Consider the following 21,499-nt stretch of genomic DNA (forward strand, 5'->3'; position numbering starts at 1 on the left):
CTTGACACGAGTAGTGTTTTAGGGTGAGACACCATCCATGTTCTATCTTATTTGTAAAATATTAAAACATATTTGTTAATATATATTAATTTTATATTTGTATATATATATATTGTATTTATGATTGAGTGACAAAAAGTGAAAGCATCAAATTATCTGTGTTAATGACTGCATTCTCGTATTAGAAAAATGCAGACTTGTTTCTTGTTGGCCGGAAAAGATATTTCTGATAGTCTTGAGTGTTGTTTAGTTTTCCGCTCAAGCTTTCTACATTCATGCTGCGCTTTGAAGACTATGTCTACAACAAACAGTAATAAACATCATAGAGAGTTCAGAGTATGGTCGGAGCTATTGAATTATCAGTAAATTAATTGTGTAGAATGAAACAAGCAGAACAAATCATAAACTTATAGCGTAATTGTTAACATCGAAATCAACTACCTTGGCGACAAATCTGAAAAAAATACAACAATAAAATTGGGGAGTTCTGTAGAAATCATTGACACAACAGACATAACCAACAGCTGATATACAGGGATAGAATTTCATGTGATCTTGAGCTTTATAGTTAAACCATCATTGTAAGAAGCTTTTCAAAGCTTTTTATTAGCTCATTCTTTATTAAATATTCTTCGCTAAAATTACTCTTAAAATGTTAGTTTGTGTAAAATAATATTGTAATTATAATGTTTATGAACAGTTATGAATGAGCAATCTTAGAATGCAACGACTAAAAACAGGAGGTTACTTGGATTTAGAAGTTGTGCAATTGCGTACTTATATTTTACTCTCGTTCAAGCAGTCACGCGTTATGCCATGTATTATTAAATTACGATTGTGAGCAGATATTTAGTACGCTTAAAATGAAATTTATATATTTATTTGGATAATAAAAGGGTATATTCATGATTCGACAGATCAACCATGATGAATGCAATGGGAGGCACACTTTATAATATACATGTATGTTGGATAAATAAATACTTGCTTATGATTCGTTGATTGAGATTAAAGAATTTATTTAACCAGTAAATAAACAGTTGACTTGACCAGATACATAATAAGGTCTAGCAATTAGACAAAGGATTGTCAAGTGTCAATGCGGTATGTCTCGAAATGAACTTGAAGTTTTCAACAGTTATCGTCAGACATTTGCAATGAAAATCTGTAAGCTTTGTTTGAAAAAAGATGGTAGTTTAATCATATCAAGGTTGAACAGCTCGCTGAATTAGATTTGATTTTTTTACAACACTTGAATGTTGTGAAATCAAGTTAGAGTGAAACTGAGAGCCTAAAGTAACTCTTATTTAAACTACCAGAATTTGCAAAAGCGCAATTCTCTGCAGTGTATACATGAAGATTCAAGGTTTGAGTGTTTAGGTTTGGAGCAAGTTGAACCAATATTCTTATTTAAGAAGTTTCTTTTCGACTATCATGTTACTAATGCCTGTTATCACCTTAGTCATTTATTTTACTCAAATGATCTCTGTTGCTGGGAGTAATAGGAAAATATCATTTTGGTATCATTACAGGACAATCAGATTAGAGCATGATTCATTTTAAGTTGATAAAATAATGCTTTTCACTTACTCAACCTGTCATGCTATGTAGGGCATGCGATTGTACCACTTCTATAAGCACAGGCGTGACCGTACTATTTGGTATACCTAGTGCTGTGGACATGTGGTGAATTTAAATTACCCTTTTACAGCTGAGAAGTCCGGTACAAGAAGCTAGCTACCTACCTGTGGGGCCCAGTCTTTTGTAGACCATACATAATATCATCATCGTCTTCATCGCTGGCTATTTGGTTCTCTGTGAAATAAAATATTTGAGTTCGTTTCCTATAGATGGTTAGTTAATATGACTGTTTGATGAGTGACAGCCTTCTGGTCAAATGGAACGGTTTTTTGTTTTTTTACATTCAGTAGATTATATTATGGTTTTCTGAAAATCTGCGATAAGATTTTAGCCTAATGAGAATAAAAAATACTGTATATAAACCAGAACCTCTTTATTTAACAGACAAGGGTCTTACCTAGTATTTGTCTGTTACTGGCCCGAGACACAGTGTAGGAAGCAAGAGGGTCTGGAGAAGGCGCCCGGTTAGGTATATTTGGCTACAAAAAGCGTGTGCATTGTTAGGAAGACTAGAGCCATTTTACTCATACGTGTAACTGCGACAGACGTGCATTGTCATGATAGTCTCTAAAGGGCAGCAAACGGTCAAAGACACGTGCTAAATACAGATAAGTTTTTCAGTTTTATCCCAAATTAAATTCACACAAAATAATAAACAGAAACCCATCGAGTTGATAAAATGTTTATAATAAGTTTACTTACATAAGGATTGGTTTAAGCTCCAAAAAAATTACATACCGCATTTTTGATAAACGGATGTTCCTTCAGAGACCAAGTGAAAGTATTAGTGTCTGTCACTTGTATGTTAAATACAATCAAATTATAACTGCTGGATTGTAAGTGGATGAAGGTATAAAGTAAAATATATGATCTACAATGTGATGTATCTAATCTATTATATGAAAATTAAATAAAATCTTAGCCTCTGCTCTAACTATATGCAAGGATTCCAATGTGTTATCAGTTTAAAGAATAACAAACATTTGCGCAATAGGATGCGTGTAAATATGTTTAGTTATCATATATAGGCCTGATTTACAATATACCATGAAGAATTCACCTTATTGTGTAGATTCAACTTACCAAAACAGGACGTTTGCGATTTTGTTTGGGAGCGCCTGCCTACAGAAGATAACAGAATATACATGATAATATCTCATTAGACTTTTATGTCATAGAAGTGGATCAAAAGGAATCGTATATAAGCAATGATTTAATACAGTAAAATACCATGTAGCTAATCGTGGCTTGATGTAAGGTAGTGTGCTGCTTTTCCAGATGCTGTCGGAGGTAGCTCTCGTCTTTTAGGGCATACAAACTGAAATATATAAGATAATAATATTAAAAGCATTTGTAAACACTTTGTTGTTACCAATATAATTATCAGTTAGACTAGCCTGGTAATGGACAAGTTACATGGTGCTACTAGAAAAGTGTCATAATAGACATGGCCAGGATCGTGTTCAAAATTAGCACATTGGTGGTGGTCTAGCAAACGTTTTTCCGAACCCAAACTGCATACAATGATACAATATAACCATTAAAGCATTATTAAAACTGAAAGCTAATTTGAAATTTCCAAAAGTTTGTGACAATTTCCAAAATCAAACTAAAAGATCTAGCATGAAAAGATTATAGTTTCAAGAGAAATGGGCAATGGGTTGACAACTTCTCACTATTCATATCTGCTGAAAGAATCTAAAAAACTACAAGGAAAAAGTTAAATCAATCTTGTGAACCCACTTGGTATAGCAGAGTTGAACAAGTGAGAGTAGTCATTATCTTTTTAGAACCAAGTCAGCACCCTGCAGCATCTTAATACATTACTAATAATTAGTATACAGTGTACTAGTACATTCATAGTAATAATATAGCATGTCTTAACGTTAAAAGAGACTACTTGGGTAGCCTATGTGGCAGATGATGTGTGTACACTCCGCTCACATGACAGCTGATGTGTATACATACGTGACAGTGGACATGTTTATGCGCAGGTCTTATGACAATTAGCGTGTATATACGCATGTCACATGATAACTGGCATGTATACATACACGTCACATAACAGTGGGGGGTGAATGCTCCCCTAACTATGGTTCATTGATTTTATAACTGTTTAGCACACTAAATTTTCAGTTTGTGATGTTTTTCTGCTAGTAGAATATAAACATGTCATATGCATTTTCACAAAACATGCCACATTTGAAAGGTTAGCAACTGTTAACATTATTGCAAAAATAAGTTTTGTTCAGGTTTGCATGTGTGCTTGATGCTGTTTTCAGTCATTTAGGACCAAAAGTTAAAATCCAAAACATACAACAGATTTCCACTATGGGTTTTTCGAATATTCTTTCATAAAACACATAAAAAATACGTGAACACGTGTTGGCTTGCGTTTTCCTTTTTTTAATTGACCAGCTAAACAGACTTAACAGGCCAGCCCTGTACATAGATTGTTTGCTCTTAGTTCATTGCTGACTTGGTGTATAATTCATACACAAATCTCACAAAACAAGATGTTTGGGTAAGGAAGAATTCTGTTTTTAGATTTCATCAATAAATGTAAACAAACATGAAACAGAAACTGCAAAGTTTTCATCAAATTGTTTTCATCACGGTTTTTCAAAAATATTGTTTGTAAAAATATTTTGTAAATCATGGAAATAAAAAGCTTTCAAAAATTAATTCATATCTGATGACTCTATGTAATAACTCTATGTAATAACTCTATGTAATAACTCTATATAATAACTGATGACTCTATGTAATAATATATCTGATGACTCTATGTAATAACTCTATGTAATATCTGATGACTCTATGTAATAACCACTCTGATGACTCTATGTAATAACTCTATATAATAACTGATGACTCTATGTAATAACATATCTGATGACTCTATGTAATAACTCTATATAATAACTGATGACTCTATGTAATAACATATCTGATGACTCTATGTAATAACTCTATGTAATATCTGATGACTCTATGTAATAACATTTTGATAGATGCTAAGAACAAGCACAGTGTGAATATAAGCTATTGCGATGAAGTTATAAAAGAGTGGCAAGATCTCAAGCTCTTAAAACAACACTCTTTAGGTATAAATTACATAAAGACGAGTTGAGAGCAGGCTAGAAAGGCTACTATTGTGAAGCATACAAGGAGTGAGATATGGAGCTTGTACAGACAGCACTGGCATTTAAGTTACCTCGCTTGTAGGATTGTAAACTTCTTCTCCCAGGCCTTATTTAGCCGTTCAATTTCTTTCTTCAATCTAAAGGTTTAGAAGTGAATTCTAGGATTGTGAGTAGTCGCAATAAATCATAGATAAAAAAACTATAGCATGTTACACATATCTCGGCAACAATGACAGTCCCTGTATGACCACTTTAATAATGTCGTTTATAGAATATCTAAGCAAAGAATTCTCAACACTGTATCACGTATAAATCTATTTTGAAACAGATCTGCAACAAAGCAACTACACAGCTTGTACATGTATTCTATGCGAAACTAGGAGTTTTCCTATCACAAAAGGTGCTTGCACTCACCAGCAAAATATCTGGCAATGTGTAAAGTTCTATAGTTGTGTGTGTATTTAAACAGAAATAGATTATAACACAGTGATGAATTTTTTCTAACAGCTTATAAAAGGGAACGAAACTTATGAAGGATAAAACTAACTTTCGTGAGCCAGGGATTTTATTCAAAAGACATTCACACGTGTCTCTTTGATTAATTTTTACTACATAACCAAGTGAAAAATATTTGACATTTAAGAGCCATCAAATGTAACAAAGCTACAGAGTGAATATATGTACTTACTTTTCTACATGAATTCGAAGCTCCTTTTCACTTTTTATTAGTTTCGCTGTGTCTGTCATTGGCTCCTCAACAGGTGGCTTTGGTGGAGTCTTCACATTTTTTGCACGTTCCTGTAAATAGTCCATTTTAATAATAATGTGCAAATGTTTATCGTTAACCATGACAGTAGTAACGGTTGTAATAATCAATGCATTCACAGCTCTATCTTCTCTAGCAGACGCCTTTTATCAAAAAGTGGCCAACGGTGCATCCAGCCAAAATACTGCTATCAAAGGAGGCTAATGGTTTATAGTTACTTGATGTCATAAACTTTATATATTTTACCGAGCTTTTGCTATTTTTCTCTAATTTAATAAAATGAGTCTGGCCAAAGCTGTTACACTAAATATGCAGGATCACTACATTGAAGCATCAGACAGAATCAAAACAGGAGACTATTCTGTCAAACAAATATTGACCTATAAAATTGTTACTCAAGTCGATCATGTTACTTTGAAAGTTTTGAGGAAACTTCAAAAAGTTTAGAAAATATTTGAAAGTTTGAAAATGTTTTTCCAGGTGCTAGTATTTCATACATTGCTATTGAAGAGAATTATAATTGCTCATCAAGACGTTTTAGAGCTTCAGATCACATTGTAAACCAGCTTATGAATGAAGCTGAAGACAGTGGGTCAGATTGAACCCTAGTGATTTAGATTCAGGCCATAGTTCTTATGAGTCTGATGTTGGAATATTATCATATCAACCAAAACAATTACAATTCATGTAATCTAGTCACTATCATTATATTATTTTGGAGATATTTAAATATTTGTAGGACATAGTTAAAACAGCAAACTAAATGAACATAACATAGACCAAAGTGGTAACATCAACACAAGAAGTAAGCAATATCAAAAAGCTTTCGAGCAAGCCGCATTACATTTGGCAGAATGGCTGTCGCATTAGAAACAAGACCGGAGCGTCCAGTGATAAAACGTTCTTTAGATGCTTGTCGAACATCAGAATTAATGATTATGGCCGGTGCGTGTTGATTCTTTTTTGTAGATGAAAGGTGATAGCGCTCACTAACCAGTTCAGTAGATGAACTTTCAGTAGTCTGTTAATAATGGTGAATGTAAGAAATATTGACTGTAACACAGATGAAAGTTGCAGATATTGAAAGTATTTTTAGATGTGAAATCATGATGAAATATAACATAAACCAAATGTAAAAAATGCATTTGGAATTACATACCGGAAACATAAGCAAACAGGTTTGTAATAAAGTCTCTAGTTGTTTTTAATAACTCGCTGTGGCAGAAAATTAATATTGGCAGAATATTATTGATGAATATTATTATAGCATATACTATGATAGTATAACAATAATAATACTATAATAGTATAATAATATTATTATAGCATATGCTATAATAGTATACTAATAATACTATTATAGCATATACTATAATAGTATACTAATAATACTATTATAACGTATGGTATAGTAGTATCATAATAATATTATTATAGCATATGCTATAATAGTATCATAATAATATTATTATTATAGCATATGCTATAATAGTATCATAATAATAATATTATTATTATAGCATATGCTATAATAATAATATTATTATTATAGCATATGCTATAATGGTTTTGACTAGTCGTTTTCCGAAAAGCTTAATAGAAAGAAGTTATATAGATAGAAGAATCATAGAAGTTCGCATACAAGATGGAGGACCTGAGATTTGAAAGAAATTTCTAGAATGCATTTAGAAGCGTGTAGAACAACATAAATCTTATTAGAAAACTGTAGTGGGCTCAAAGATGAGAGATAGAAAAGAACGAAACGAGAGCAGAAACAAGCGAAAGCAAATGATTGTACACCCACACTGTGTTGATCAGAGAAAGAGGACCTGAAGCTTGCGTTCCATGTCTCAACTACCGGAGATGACTCAAAACTTGAGTGACTCTCATGCTGCATGACAGTGGGCGCAGGGTTCATAGAGATTTGCTGTGAATGTTTCGACCACTTCTGCGCTAGGTTAAGATGCCCACCAAACTCTGGAGTCAAAGCATTTGAAAATGTAGCAGGAATGTTAATCACATGCACATTAGTCTCTGTTACTTTGGCATTTGTAACTTTGGCATCTTTTGCCTGCGCATCTTTTGCCTGCGCATCTTTTGCCTGCACGTCTTTCACCTGCGCATTTTTTGCCTGCACATCTTTTACCTGCACATTTGTTGCCTGCACATCTTTTGTCTGCGCATCTTTTGCCTGCGCATCTTTTACCTGCGCATCTTCTCCCGGTAGGCTTTTAGCTTGTGCATTTTTTACCTGCTCACCCTTTACTTTTGCATCAATTGCTTGCGCATCTTTAGTTTGGGTATGAGCTGTTTTGGAATTTTGAGCTGAAACAACACTCTTCTTTTCCATTGTTTGATATTGTATACTTGTTTCACTTTCATCTACCTCTTTGATTGGTGGATAAATTTGATGGCTGGAGCTACCATCATATGTTAACATTTTTGATCGAGCTGTGTCACCAAGCACCTGTCTCCTAGTAGGAGGCACAGTCGAAGTGAGGTTGAACATGGTTTCTTCAGGTTCCATGTCAGGATTAGCGGAAGACATAAAATTCATCTGTTGAATAGGCAAGTGAATGATCAGATATTGCAGAGTGATTGAAGGTGACAGCTTTGATTGTGAGTGAATAAAATAGAATTATGAAACCACTTATAAAATACGACATTACATTGTTATTGCTTTGTCTTAGAGAAACAAAATGAAAATTCAAAGTTATGATATAAATTATCTGATATATCTTGGCAAATTTTTTTGCAGTTGCTGCAAAACATAAAACCCAAGTTTAAGAATGCTTTTTACATCTAAGATTTATGTGTAAAGCATGTTAAGTATTTTATAAGAGTACTACTGCAGCGGTAAAATGATACCGTTCAAAAATCACAACATGCCAGTCTGCTATAGATTTCAAGACTTCCAACTGCAATGTAATGATAATTCAATTTCCAATCAATTAGATCACAATTAGCGGATTCATATTAATATCAAAATAAATTTTACAAAAACTTTGCAAAAATTTAAAAAAATAGAAGTAAACAAATTATAAAATGGTATGAAAGAGAAGAGGAAGAGCGAGGACTACCTGAACTTGCTGTGAGTGATTCTTCACAACAACTGCTGGTCCTTTGAATGAGCTGCCAGATTTCTAATCACAGAAAGAGATGCATGTAATGATAGATGTGCATAAACAGTGACATAGACATAGAGTGTGACAGGGAGCGTAATATGAGAAAATGATAAAGACAGACTGAGTGGCAGCACATTTATTGTTATTATTATTATTGTTATTATTTTGCAAGAGTAAGTAGGCAATGAATTAATTAACAATAATTTTTCAGTAAATCAACTCTCTTCATCATGTCGAGTCACTGATTACTATATCACTTCACCAGTGAACAATTCGTGTCAGTTAGTTTTGATAGCAACATTAGGATAAAAAAGCTGCTTACAGCGATGAAAATGTATTGAAAAATCTTTGAATAAACGCCACCTCCATTTGACTGCCACTACAGTGGAAGGGTTAAAAAATAGAGTGTCATGACGTTCAAATAGAGATTTTACAGTGAGTTATGAGTTGTCTAAATATGTCTGAATCTTGCACTGAGTGTATCAACAAATATTAGTGCCGCTATTGAAATACCTAACGAGTTTGATTTTAAAATTGATAACCAAAGGGTTTGAGCTGATACACTGAGCATCCGCTAATAATTGTGGGAGTTGTTTATCCATATGTACATGTATAAAAAGAGCACACAACTTTTAGCTAAACTTGTGAGAACTTCTTTTCTCCGCAAAAAGTACCTTTTGCTTTTTAATTAAACTATATGCTTTAATAATCAGCAGACTTTTTAGTTAAAAATCAAGGTTGTCTTCTGTAACACAGTAATGACTTAAATCAAGCCTAATTCATAAGCAATATATATTGTTATAAACGATCAATAAAATACACATATGCAGGTTTTTAACTAAAAGTTAAATTAATTTCATGAACATTTTTTTCTTGCTTTTACATTTATCAGATGCCAGAGACAGACAGACAGACAGACATAATTGGTCTATATTTCTAACTTGCAACTGCAACGCGTAGCTGCTATTTCGGTCAAACCAAACACTAATTTTTGTGCTAAAATGTCAACTGCTGATACGTACTTTAGAGATATTATTGCTTATCAGTATTAATATCACATCGTTATAAACACCTTTACTAGCTAATTAACTTAGCAAGGTTTGAGGCAGTCTATAAGCGAACCCTGCCGCATGTTTGTTGCTTAGCGCGATATCGCTATATTTCATCTATTGCGATGCATCTATTATTACGGTATGTTGAATAACAAGCCCTTAGTATATCGTCAGGTCAAGCCTTCCAATACAACACTTACCTTCAAAACTTCCTTTTCCAGCTCTTCCTTTTGCTTCATAAGTTGACCGATTTTCTGTGCAAAGTCGGCCTGCATTTCGCGCATTTTCTGAGCAGAGGCACTCAATATCTGCAACCATAACATACAAATATGTACACTCGTATTTACAAACAGCTATCCTGCTATAAATTCGCTTAAAAAACTTGTGACATAAACACATTGAATTCTGTGATATCTAGTTATTGGACTAGTAAACTAAAAGTACACACAGTAAAAAGAGGAGTGTAGTAGAGTGAAGAGATGTCATACGCAGACTGCCAGACATTCAAGGTCTGGAATACACCCTGCAAGAGGACAAGACATATAGACAATATGAGAGATGGATGAGCGAGGCAAGAAAATTGGAGAAAAGGAGGAGGAGCTGTTGGGTAAATTTACAAAATAAAAAAATAACCTCCTCCTTTAGCTTTCGAGTTGCCTCCTCTGATTGCTGCTCCATTTCTGCTTTTTGTTTCTCCAGCTACAATGATATGGTACATTCTATTTAAGACAAATGAAGACTCAGGCTACATATATATGTGTGTGTATATACTCACTTGTATATATATATACACGTGTGTATATATATATACTCACTTGCATATATATATATACTCACTTGTATATATATACTTACATGTACTTGTATATATATGCTCACTTGTATGTATATATACTCACTTGTATATATATATATACTCACTTGTATATATATGCACTTGTAAATATATACTCACTTGTATATTTATACAAGGGAAATGCAAAAAAATATGTTATTGGAACAGCTAAGATCTTGATGTGAGTGCTACAACTCCCAGGTCTTTGGTGGGAGACCCGAGGTTGAGTAGATATTACCAGCCGCTTGGGTAAAACCAGGGTGAGGAAGCAATTTTTTATATATATATATCAATATAAATATATATATATACAACTATTTATTTACTATCTATTTATTATCTTGCAAAAAAATTTAATAAATGATAAAACAGTAAGTCAATCTTTAGGTTTTAGGAAGAGCCAGAAGTCATAATTGCGTTTGAGCTGACATCCTTCTGCCAAACACAAAAACAATTTTACAACATTTGTTACAGACAAATGCATAAAATTGACATATCAGCTGAATTGTAAAATAAATGCAAATAGAAACCAATGAAAACCAAAAACCTCTGTGTTGGCTGAAAGACTGCTAAAAATAATAGGAATGAAATCTGCCTTTTGGTTTGTGCATTCAGCACCAAGTGGTCAGGTCTCTATTATAGGAAATAATGTAAATTAAAACAAGAAATGCTTGGGGAAATAATGGTATGCACTTTATTTTATGGCATTAACTCGGATGCATATAAGTTGTTGGCATGCACCAGGTGTTCTAATAGCAACTCACTCATCTACAAATCAATTGTGCATTAGTGAGAGGGCAACTCCTACCAGTTATAAGCTTCAAAAGATGATTAAGTAGCATTGGGTTAAAAGTTAACATGCATTAGAGTTTCATACATCTGTACTTACATCTTCTGCCATTTCTTTCTGTCATTCACACCAACAGCACAATAATGTTACTCCATAAATTAACGTGTGCATACTGATCTCATAGGATTATTCCACAAATACGAAGTATTTATTAATGCGTGATACATTCATGGCGGTAGTGCAATGCACTAGGCATTACAAATTATTTAATAAACACAAAGTATTTATTAATGAGTGAAACATTCATGGAGATAGTGCAATACACTAGGCATTACAAATTATCCAATAAGTACACAGTATTTAGTAGTGCATGAGACATTCATGAAGGTAGTGCAATGCACTACACATTAAAAATTATTCGATGTCTAGAAATTATTGTGTTACAATGTGTAATGATAACTTGTAGATAAAAAAATGACTGGTTACAAACATCACCAGATTAGGTTTAGAAAAATAAATTTCTCTCACCAATCTTTTGGCCTCTCCGGAACTTTTAGCCGCTTGACTTTTAACATCCATTAGTTCCATCTGAATCTGTAAATAATATTTTTAGCAATAATAGTAACAATACAGACAACCAGAGATGAAACTGGCCTACACTTCACTGTGCTGACTAATTGACGGAATGTAAGAAGAGTGTGGCTGACCAATAGACGCTGGCGCGAATGCTGAGCAAACAGTGGGACAGATAATGAAAAGAAGTAGAAAACTTTAAAATCTGTAAAGATGAATTCGGTGAAATTAGAAAACAATTAAATTTGTTGTGAAAAAAAATAACAAAAACGAATACACTATCATCGATATTACTTGCCGCTGTGGCACCTTTAGCAAGTGACACTTTTTCAGTCATTAAAAAAATCAAGAAAACTTTTAAAAAACTTGAACTAAAAAAATATGGTCTATAAATAATGAAAGCTTTGAGCATTGACCGCAGCCATTGATGCTCCAAAAACACTGCATTGAGAGATTGGCACTGTTTCTTGCTATGAGTTGCGACCCCATTTAAAAAAATACAAGAAAAAGCTCTATATTTATTATATATACTAAGCAATTACTTACGAGGGCAGACTGGCATGGAAAAACATAGTAACATGCAAACATGGTGAGCCACAGCTGTAAGTGAGATCTCCATTATGGTGAAAACTGAAACACTTTTGACAAAATTTAAGAAAGGAATAGCGATGATAATAGTAATACTTTGTTTTTATGAAAAAAGAAATAAAACTGCCATGCACCTGATGAGTGATGCTACCTTATCCCTGGTGAGCATAGAAAAAAGTTACCATAAATTCTAGAAGTTACTGTTATTTCTAGAAGTTGTCTGCCCCTCAAAAACACAAAAGTATTTTTAGGAATCATAGAATTGTCTTTGCAGCAGTTTCTCAAAATATAAGCTGATAGGATAATAAAACCAAACTGATTCAGTAAAAGTGTTAAAGATAAGGCAAACAGATCTAGATTAACTGGCTTTAAATTACTGAGCATTGAAAAATAACACAAAACTATTTAAAAAAAATATACAGCGAATATTTTAATCTATTTAGGAACATAAAAAAGATAGTGAGCTTTGCTGCTCAGCAAGATTTGCAGATGATTTAAGCTATGTTTAATTTGCCTACTCCAGTTGAAGTAGGCATAGTTGGTTTATGCCTACTCTAACTATTAACTTCAAAGATCTGTTGATAGCGAAACTATTAAATACCTGTGACTTCAAGACCATCTCCTTCTCCAAATCATTTTGTAATTTGGTGGTTCTTTCAACTAAAGTAGAAATAATGGAGGAAAGTTGACCCAAACTGTTCGTGCTGCATTTGTATAGTCAGTTTGCAAATTTGTAGAAACAAAAACTGCATACTTGAAGCATTTATTTCAGCATTTCTGCTGTCCAATTCATCCTCCATAGCACCAAGTTCCCTGTCTTTGCTCTTCAACAGCTCTTTCATGCTATCCAGTTGTTTAGTCATCGCATCTATCTTAGTGGTATCCTCCCTTGGGGGAGGCTACAACGTAGGTACCAAAAATTTATCATTAGTGTAACATTAGCTAATTCCATTAAAATAAATATATGTATACAACTTATTTGACAAATAATGCTTTTGATGCTCTCCAAAAAAATGCTAACTTGTATTTCTAGACAAAGCACTATTTTTGGTGTTGACGAAGAGACAATTCCATAACATTGTGCGCATCAGTTTTCAAGGAAGAGCTTACAGTAACTATTACTGTAAGGATTTGTAAACTCTAAAAACATTTTGCATCTCACTATTTCTGTACACGTTAAGAGCTGTCAATGCAGTAAGACAGCTTTTTATAACAGTCATAAAGTATTAAGAAAACACTCTCCGTGCGCGAAAAAAGTTTGTAGATAATTCTATAGATGTTGTTAACAGTTTTAGGAGCACTTGATTTTATTTAAAATGGGACTGCCAAAAATAGAACAAATACCATTTGATGACAGCAATATGGAAAGTTAGAAAATTGAGTTTTTAATGTGAAGGTTAAACCAAACCTTTGTTACAGGCTACAATGTACAACATGATGGCATTGAAACAGCAAAGAAAGAAAAAGCGAAGCAAGCAAATAATACTTGTATACAGTTACATGACGTAAAAGTCGCAAATTGCTGCGCGATTTCACAGTCGTTGCCGATCTCAATGACCGCATACTACTGCGTCTCTGCAAGCAATTGAAGCAGCCATATTCAGTCTTCATTCAGCATCGTAGAACACTTTTAACAAAAATAGAAACCTAAGAAATTGAAGAAAAGAAATTTTTTCTCACAGAGGGCCAACTGCAATAAGAGACTAGAAATGAAACAGAGTATTCGGGGTGAACAGCTTCGAGGAATATTTTCATGACACAATCAAGCGTGTTTGGAGGTGTCCCAAGAAACACTGGATTACCAAAGTTCGGTTTGATTGAGAGTTACTAGCAACTTGTCTTGTACGGTACGCAGCCTGAAAGAGTTGTAAAGCAACAACAATAACTAACAGAAGACTAGATTTTGATGATTTTCTGGTCGATGCTTCCTTATGATCAGATTGTTAGCAACTGATATTTGATAGAAGCATTTCAAGATCACAAAAAATATTTGCATGGCAACGAATAGTTGGATTTCAGTGTGACTAGAAAGTGTGATTACAAAGCATGACAATTTAAGCGTGCTTTAACAGAGGCTGTTCAGTGACAGGTGTCACCAGGTGTCACTAGAAGCACTATAACCGACACCTCATCTTTCGCGTAATACTGCTTGATTTTATAAAACGCTTCTTGTAGGTTGGCTTCCTCTATGGCGGAGAGTCCGAGGTCACATTGTGTCGCTCGATCTAGAGACGGCACAGGTATACGAGAGAAAGCCTTTTGCCAGACTAACTTCTCAGTCTATGAGGAATAAGAGCAGACATGCAGTTCATTGATCAGAGAATAAACAGGTTGCTTTTGTGCAAGTATAACTTATCAGACAATTTTGAATGCTTTTTACCTTCCATCTCCGTAGCCACAGTGCTTACCTTAATTTCTCTTATAATTCTACAGCTACCCTTATTTCACTTTTCCATTCATGAGTACTCCTCAAATGTTCTAGTTCGAATATACATTTGATTGATTATTTTACGTGTGAATTTTTATTTTATTTTAAATTCAGATGAATTAAACTATTATGCAGTTTAAGGCCTCATAAAAATATAGCTGAAAGAAAGACCTGTAAAATAAAGAAATAAATAAACTAATAAGGACTACAATGTTTTTCATAATAAACAAACTATATCCTGCATTACTAACGACAAAATATTGTTATATGGTAAATAATTATATTTTTACATCAATCAGACAAATAAATGATTGACCTAAATGTATACAAAAATAATTTATGGTGTGGTCAAATAGGTCTCTACTTACGAAACATTATCTATAGTACATATGATAATAAGGAATCACATGCCTGTCTTCTCTGTGTCACTATATCTAGTAAGTAAACTTTGTACACAATATTTGACTAATGCTCATTTGAGCTTAGGCACATCTCACTCGCACAAATTTATTGAAAATGACCGTAGCTCAAACATATTGCACTCGATTCAAACTTCCACGTTAATTATTTTGACATATTTATTCACTGTGAGACTAATGCTTCTTTTAAAACTCTTTTTGATAAAACTTTATATTTTATGACTAGAATGAATAATTGCTTGCAATTAAGGAGTTGTCCCCTCTCAAAAAGTAAACACTGCTAGCAGTAGAATGAAACATGCTCACCCTGAATGTTATTGCTTCTAGCTGAAATGCTTGGAACAAAGCTATTAATAACTGTGTGGTAGATCATTTTAACAGAACACTGCTGCCTATCGCTAACTAAATGTGTTGTTAACATTTGACATTGTTAACACTTTGTTAACATTTGACAACTAGATTTTCTGAACACAACTCTCTAATGATCACAGACTATCATATAAAAATGCAACAATGATGACACTTACTTCTTCCACCTTCTGTTTAGATGCCAACTGTTGCTTAAGCATTATAATCACAGACTCATTCCGCTGTATCGTCTGTGTAAAATTAGTTATCTGATTTTGAAGCTTTCTTAGCTCGGCTTGATGCTTTTCTCGATCTTTCTCCATCTGTTTCTCAAATCTAGCCTGAGTTTATAAATTAATATAGGATTATGTATACAATAACATAAATATAACACAGACAGCTTTCATATTTAATGTCTACAAGTTAGATCTGTTGTGATTCAAATCGTGAATGCAATGTTTTGCTAATTTGTACAACTGAATCTAAACAATACGGCTTGGTACAAGGGTGAACAGTTCTGCAGTTGTTGAGAAACTGGCAAATCCAAAGGGTAAAGCAAGGTTGCGCTTTAATAGTGTGTGCAACAATGAAAGGTACTCTTTCGTGTTCAATATATTGTGCGTATTCCTGAGGAACAGTGCAAACAGTTTATAGCAAGTTGTGCAAAAGGTATTTGGAGAGAACAGAAGAGTAGGCAAAGGTTTCCATGGTTACCAACCTCCATATCACCCTGGCAGCAAAAAGATATATCAGACTATCATTACAGATGTCCTGCGGTTACACTATTACATAGAAATTTCTGTTTCTTTAAAAAGTGTATAATAATATAATTGTTACAAATAAACTAGGTATAGGTGCCAAAAATCTCCTGACTATTAAATGCACAAATCACACAGCATATTAAAATTGTCATCCATATAAAAAGTGAAAGCAACATTTAGAAGACAATCATCTATATATATATATAAATTTCACTTTGTTATTGTATGTGCGTATCTATTATTCTGCATAAATGGTATGCACTTGCACATTATTTTCTGGCCATTTTCGTCTAAACATCTCATACATGTGCTTTCTGCCTTCCGTCAGGTCGCTAAAATATTTGGTTTCAAAACTCCATCTTTTTGAAAACCCGTCTCTTAATGATCTACCTGTAGTTCAAGGGTTCCCAACCTTTTTCATTCAGTTCCTTATGCCTTTTCATAAATTTGATTCCTCAAGCACCTTTAACTCGCATGATTGAAAACAACCGGTACAAATTATAATCCCATTTTATTGTACATATCTAAACATATAACAATATATTATTAATTCTTATACAGCACGCATACAACACACAACAATACATGACCTTCGATATGGCGGTGAATTGGTTTATGACTAGGTTAACTTACTATCCAATCAAAATCTGGATGGATGAGTTCACATATATCTGGGTTCCGACTAGTAGCTCATTATTTGCAACTAGAGTTATAGATAAAATCAAAATGTTAAATGATGAAACCCAAACTCACACGGCACTGCAGGACATAAATTGAAAAGTTAACAAATCAAACACCTCTCTGTCCCCCCTTGAATATTCAAAATTTCCGTCCAAGGGAGAATTCCTCCCTGGTTGGGAACCCCTGCTGTAGGCTATCTGATTAAAAATGAAAAATCTTTTGAGCATTGACAAGTTTACTGCTAGCAAATTATTCTTTTGAGCATCGACGGGTTTACTGCTAGCAGATTATTCTTTTGAGCATCGACGGGTTTACTGCTAGCAAATTATTCTTTTGAGCATCGACGGGTTTACTGCTAGCAGATTACTCTTTTGAGCATCGACGGGTTTACTGCTAGCAAATTATTCTTTTGAGCATCGACGAGTTTGCTGCTAGCAAATTATTCTTTTGAGCATCGACGAGTTTACTGCTAGCAAATTATTCTTTTGAGCATCGACGGGTTTACTGCTAGCAGATTATTTTTTTGGGCATCGACGGGTTTACTGCTAGCAGATTATTTTTTTGAGCATCGACGGGTTTACTGCTAGCAGATTATTCTTTTGAGCATCGACGAGTTTACTGCTAGCAGATTATAAAAATGCACAAGTCTGAAGGTCCTAGACTATATGCCTCAGCAGAATAATGTTGCCTCTCAAGGTACAAAGTCATTTACCAGTACAACAAGTCACAAATAAAATATACAGACAAAAGTATATTAGACCAATTCGATACGTTTAAATATTTATATACACTCTAATACTGGTTATATTAAAGTGGTTAAAAATCTTCATTCAAAAAATACCTATTGATCGCCACTAATATAGGTGATAGGTTATCATAATGAGGCAGAACAAACCTGAAACAGAGTTTCAACTCTGGCAAGAGCATCTGCCAGTTGTTGTCTGTAGGCTCGTCTTACGATACCAACTCTCTGTAAGAAACAATTGTATCTAGTTGCATAAACGACTAAACAGTTTATAATAAAACATAGCATTTGACAATGCTGATGTTTGTAAACAATAAATACGACAACCCGAAAGGAAGGTCCGAGTCCACACTTACATGTAGCTATGCAGGTATGGTCATATCATATCGTATATGACCATACCTGCATAGCTATATACATAATTTTGCAGGTATGGTCCATACCTGCAAAACTATATATGTATAAAAATATATATATTATATAATATATATATATTACAAAATTAAATAGTTCACTTATCTTTTTATCAGCTACTGACAGTTTCTTACTAGTGCAAGCCTCAGGCTGTAGACTTCAACATGGAGTTGAAGTCTACAGCCAGAGGAATGCACTAGCAAGAAACTGTCAGTAGCTGAAAAAAAGATAAGTGAACTATTTAATTTTCTAATTCATTCTGCTCCATCCTATGTTGAGCACTCTGATTTTAGTTCTAAGTATGATACATTTAAATATATATTTTATATATATATCTAAAATTTATTATATATATCTATATAAATATATATATAAATCTCAAAGTCTGTGTGTAATTTAGTTTGTCCAACTATAGCTATTAAAATACTGGAATGAAGAATCCGTATCACAGAAGATTTAATCTCGGAACCTCCCTTTCGCGACGCAAATACCTTACTAGTTTAGCTACATGAGATTGATGGATTCATTGGGCGATATATGTCACCATGTAGATGAAGATATGCTAACGCTCTAGCGAACTAAATACTTGCTATCCCGTGAGAGCAAGTATTTAGTTCGCTCTTATTAGTAAGCTTACCTAGATTAGTCATTGGCAATCTGCCAGGCTAATGGCAAGTGGCAAACAACTACATTACCTCTCATTGTTTATAAGTTGGTTTTTAATACTCAATGAAACGCTGGACATTCTTCTAGTATATATATCTCATAGATATATTCCAAAGTAGTGTGTTAAAGCTGCCAAATAGTGCTCAATGAGTGATCAGAGCTTAAATATAAAATTTATTCATGTAAAACCTTAGATAAAAAACAACTTCATTACTATTAGTTTCATGTCTGTTACGCAGACAATCATCTGATGATTGTCTGCGTAACAGACATGAAACTAATAGTAATGAAGTTGTTTTTTATCTAAGGTTTTACATGAATAAATTTTATATCTCATAGATATATATATATATATATATATATGATGTAAATGTAAATATGTAAATATTTGTATATGTAAATGTAAATATAGTGTATATACAAAAGTGTATGTACACAGCCCTACAAGTATAGTGTAGTATATGCAGATATAGGTTTGTATAGATACTCATAAAGGGCATACATATGTATATAATATGTGTATTGTTCAATACATATCTTATACGGTACATATATTTCTATGTACAAATGTATGTACTAAGTGCATAAATATGTATATACATATGTATACACTTTGTACATACTTTGTATACATATATATGTATACACATGTATATATATTATTATATTTACTTAACATATACATTATAGTGTATGTTAAGTAAATATAAGTCTATAAAGTGAGACAGTGGTGAATATCCATAGTCAGATATGTAACTGCTTATAGATAATCAAATACAGTGACAAATACATATACTCAGTTATGAAAGTGTATATACACAGTAAGTAATAGTGAGATGCAATACATATTCAAATATGAAGGTGTGTGTAAATGTTCATAAATGAAAGTGTATGTATAGAATTTCAAATACAGGGAAGAATAGTGGTACACATACACATATAATGATGTGTATAACAGCTTCTGCATTTATGTAGATAATAAAAATAATAGCAGTTAAAACAGGCCTTAATGTTGGTATACAAATAATACATGTAGTTTTGACGGATGTTCAAAGAAGCACTATCACTCAAGTGTTTTTACTGAAACACTGTAAAAAGTAATGTAAATACAATAAACTGTGCAGACTTTTTATTTGATACAAAAAACTTTTTGTAGCATTTTGTTTATATTTATGTACATATAATGCTACCTCGACATGCATTGCCTCCAATTCTCTCAACTTGTGGTTGATTCTGGTATACCTACAACAAAGCTTTGGTTCAAACGTTGAATAATCTATGTTGAGTATTTCAAAATTAAAGAAGTTGAAGAAGCACAATACAAGTCACTTTTCAATGATGCACTTAAATAATGATGGTGTTGTTGCAAGCCAACGTTAGGTTTAAAACAAATGCAAGCCTACATACAACTCGGTTGATTTTTCTTGTAACTTGTTTTCATATTCTGTCTCCAGTTTTTTTCTTGTTAAGGTTAAATCACGTTTGATGTGCTTGGAATCCTGTAAAGGAATGAAAACATTAAGAGTGTCGTTTGCTTTGTAATTGGCAGGAGGTGAAGTTAAACACTGCAATGTAAACTTGTTGGACAAACCTTGATCAGTAAATGAAGAACGTCTGTCATTTCCTTCAATTGAACAATGTCTGTCTGTTGTGTTTGGCATGAACGATCAAGGTTAAAGAATCCAACCTTAACATCGTCGGCCAAAGCTGGTCTGAAAATGACATATACATCATCTATGTGTGAGCCAATGACATGTTTATCACCTCTATTTAAAATGAATAATTTTTAATAAGTGTTATATGTTTATAAAATTAAAGACTTTTACATAAAACTGTAGTTGACTTAACATATACATAATAATTTGAAGTTTCCTACTTACTGAACAATTTACTTTTTGTTCATGCGACATTTGAAAGCAGCGATCATACAAGTATTGCTGCAAGTTGACTGCACAGTATAATAATATAAACAATAAATGACGTACCCTTACAGACCATCTAATTTAACATATGTTCTATGCTGCGTTTCTACAATTGGGACTTGCGAGATATTGTTTTATAATGAAAGCAGCAAAGCGAAACCATTTCTTCTTGAATATGTTTGTCAAGTTTTTTAGCCATCGATTACAATGGCTTGGTATATAAAGTAGCAAAACTAACCGAAATAAATCGTCGTCATCTTCGTCTCCAAAGAGAGCCGGATTCAATGAGTGCTGATCTTCATATAGCTCTTTGGACAATCTCGCTATTTGCGCTTCCGCCATCTTTTAGGTGTTATAGCAACATAGCTCTCTTCACTTTTTATAACGCACGCAGTGAAGAGAACAATGTTAAACCTTATAACCTCTAACACATCTGATGATCTGACACATAGAGTTACTTTTTATGAAAGAGGTCTAAGTTTGCATCGACAGCATTTAATTTGATTTGACTATTCAAAAAATTATAGCGATGTCTTTGGTTAGCATCAGCGCATACATGTACGTAGCTTTTATAAAATTAAAATTATTGCAACGTAATA

The 21,499-nt window shown here is 33.3% G+C and overlaps 1 protein-coding gene across 2 annotated transcripts; it reads right to left on the minus strand.

Annotated features, from left to right (window-relative positions):
- LOC137399380 (uncharacterized protein C10orf67, mitochondrial-like) lies at window positions 1–21,254 on the minus strand. Of its 2 annotated transcripts, XM_068085466.1 has the most exons (19): window positions 21,139–21,254; window positions 20,570–20,690; window positions 20,386–20,477; window positions 20,169–20,220; window positions 18,049–18,123; window positions 15,891–16,052; window positions 13,271–13,415; window positions 13,118–13,176; window positions 11,884–11,949; window positions 11,455–11,472; window positions 10,364–10,429; window positions 9,931–10,038; window positions 5,476–5,585; window positions 4,859–4,924; window positions 2,872–2,959; window positions 2,725–2,763; window positions 2,039–2,120; window positions 1,746–1,815; window positions 1–298 (listed from the first exon to the last, which is right to left on the minus strand). In XM_068085466.1, the coding sequence occupies exons 1-19, from the start codon at window positions 21,240–21,242 to the stop codon at window positions 274–276; spliced, it is 1,548 nt and encodes a 515-aa protein (XP_067941567.1). In that variant the 5' UTR covers window positions 21,243–21,254; the 3' UTR covers window positions 1–273. The 2 variants fall into 2 exon arrangements, with proteins under 2 accessions (XP_067941567.1, XP_067941576.1); XM_068085475.1 differs by lacking the exon at window positions 11,455–11,472.
- Between the last annotated feature and the right edge of the window lie 245 nt (window positions 21,255–21,499).

This window comes from Watersipora subatra, chromosome 1 (assembly GCF_963576615.1).
Source record: "Watersipora subatra chromosome 1, tzWatSuba1.1, whole genome shotgun sequence".
NCBI classification, from domain to species: domain Eukaryota; kingdom Metazoa; phylum Bryozoa; class Gymnolaemata; order Cheilostomatida; family Watersiporidae; genus Watersipora; species Watersipora subatra.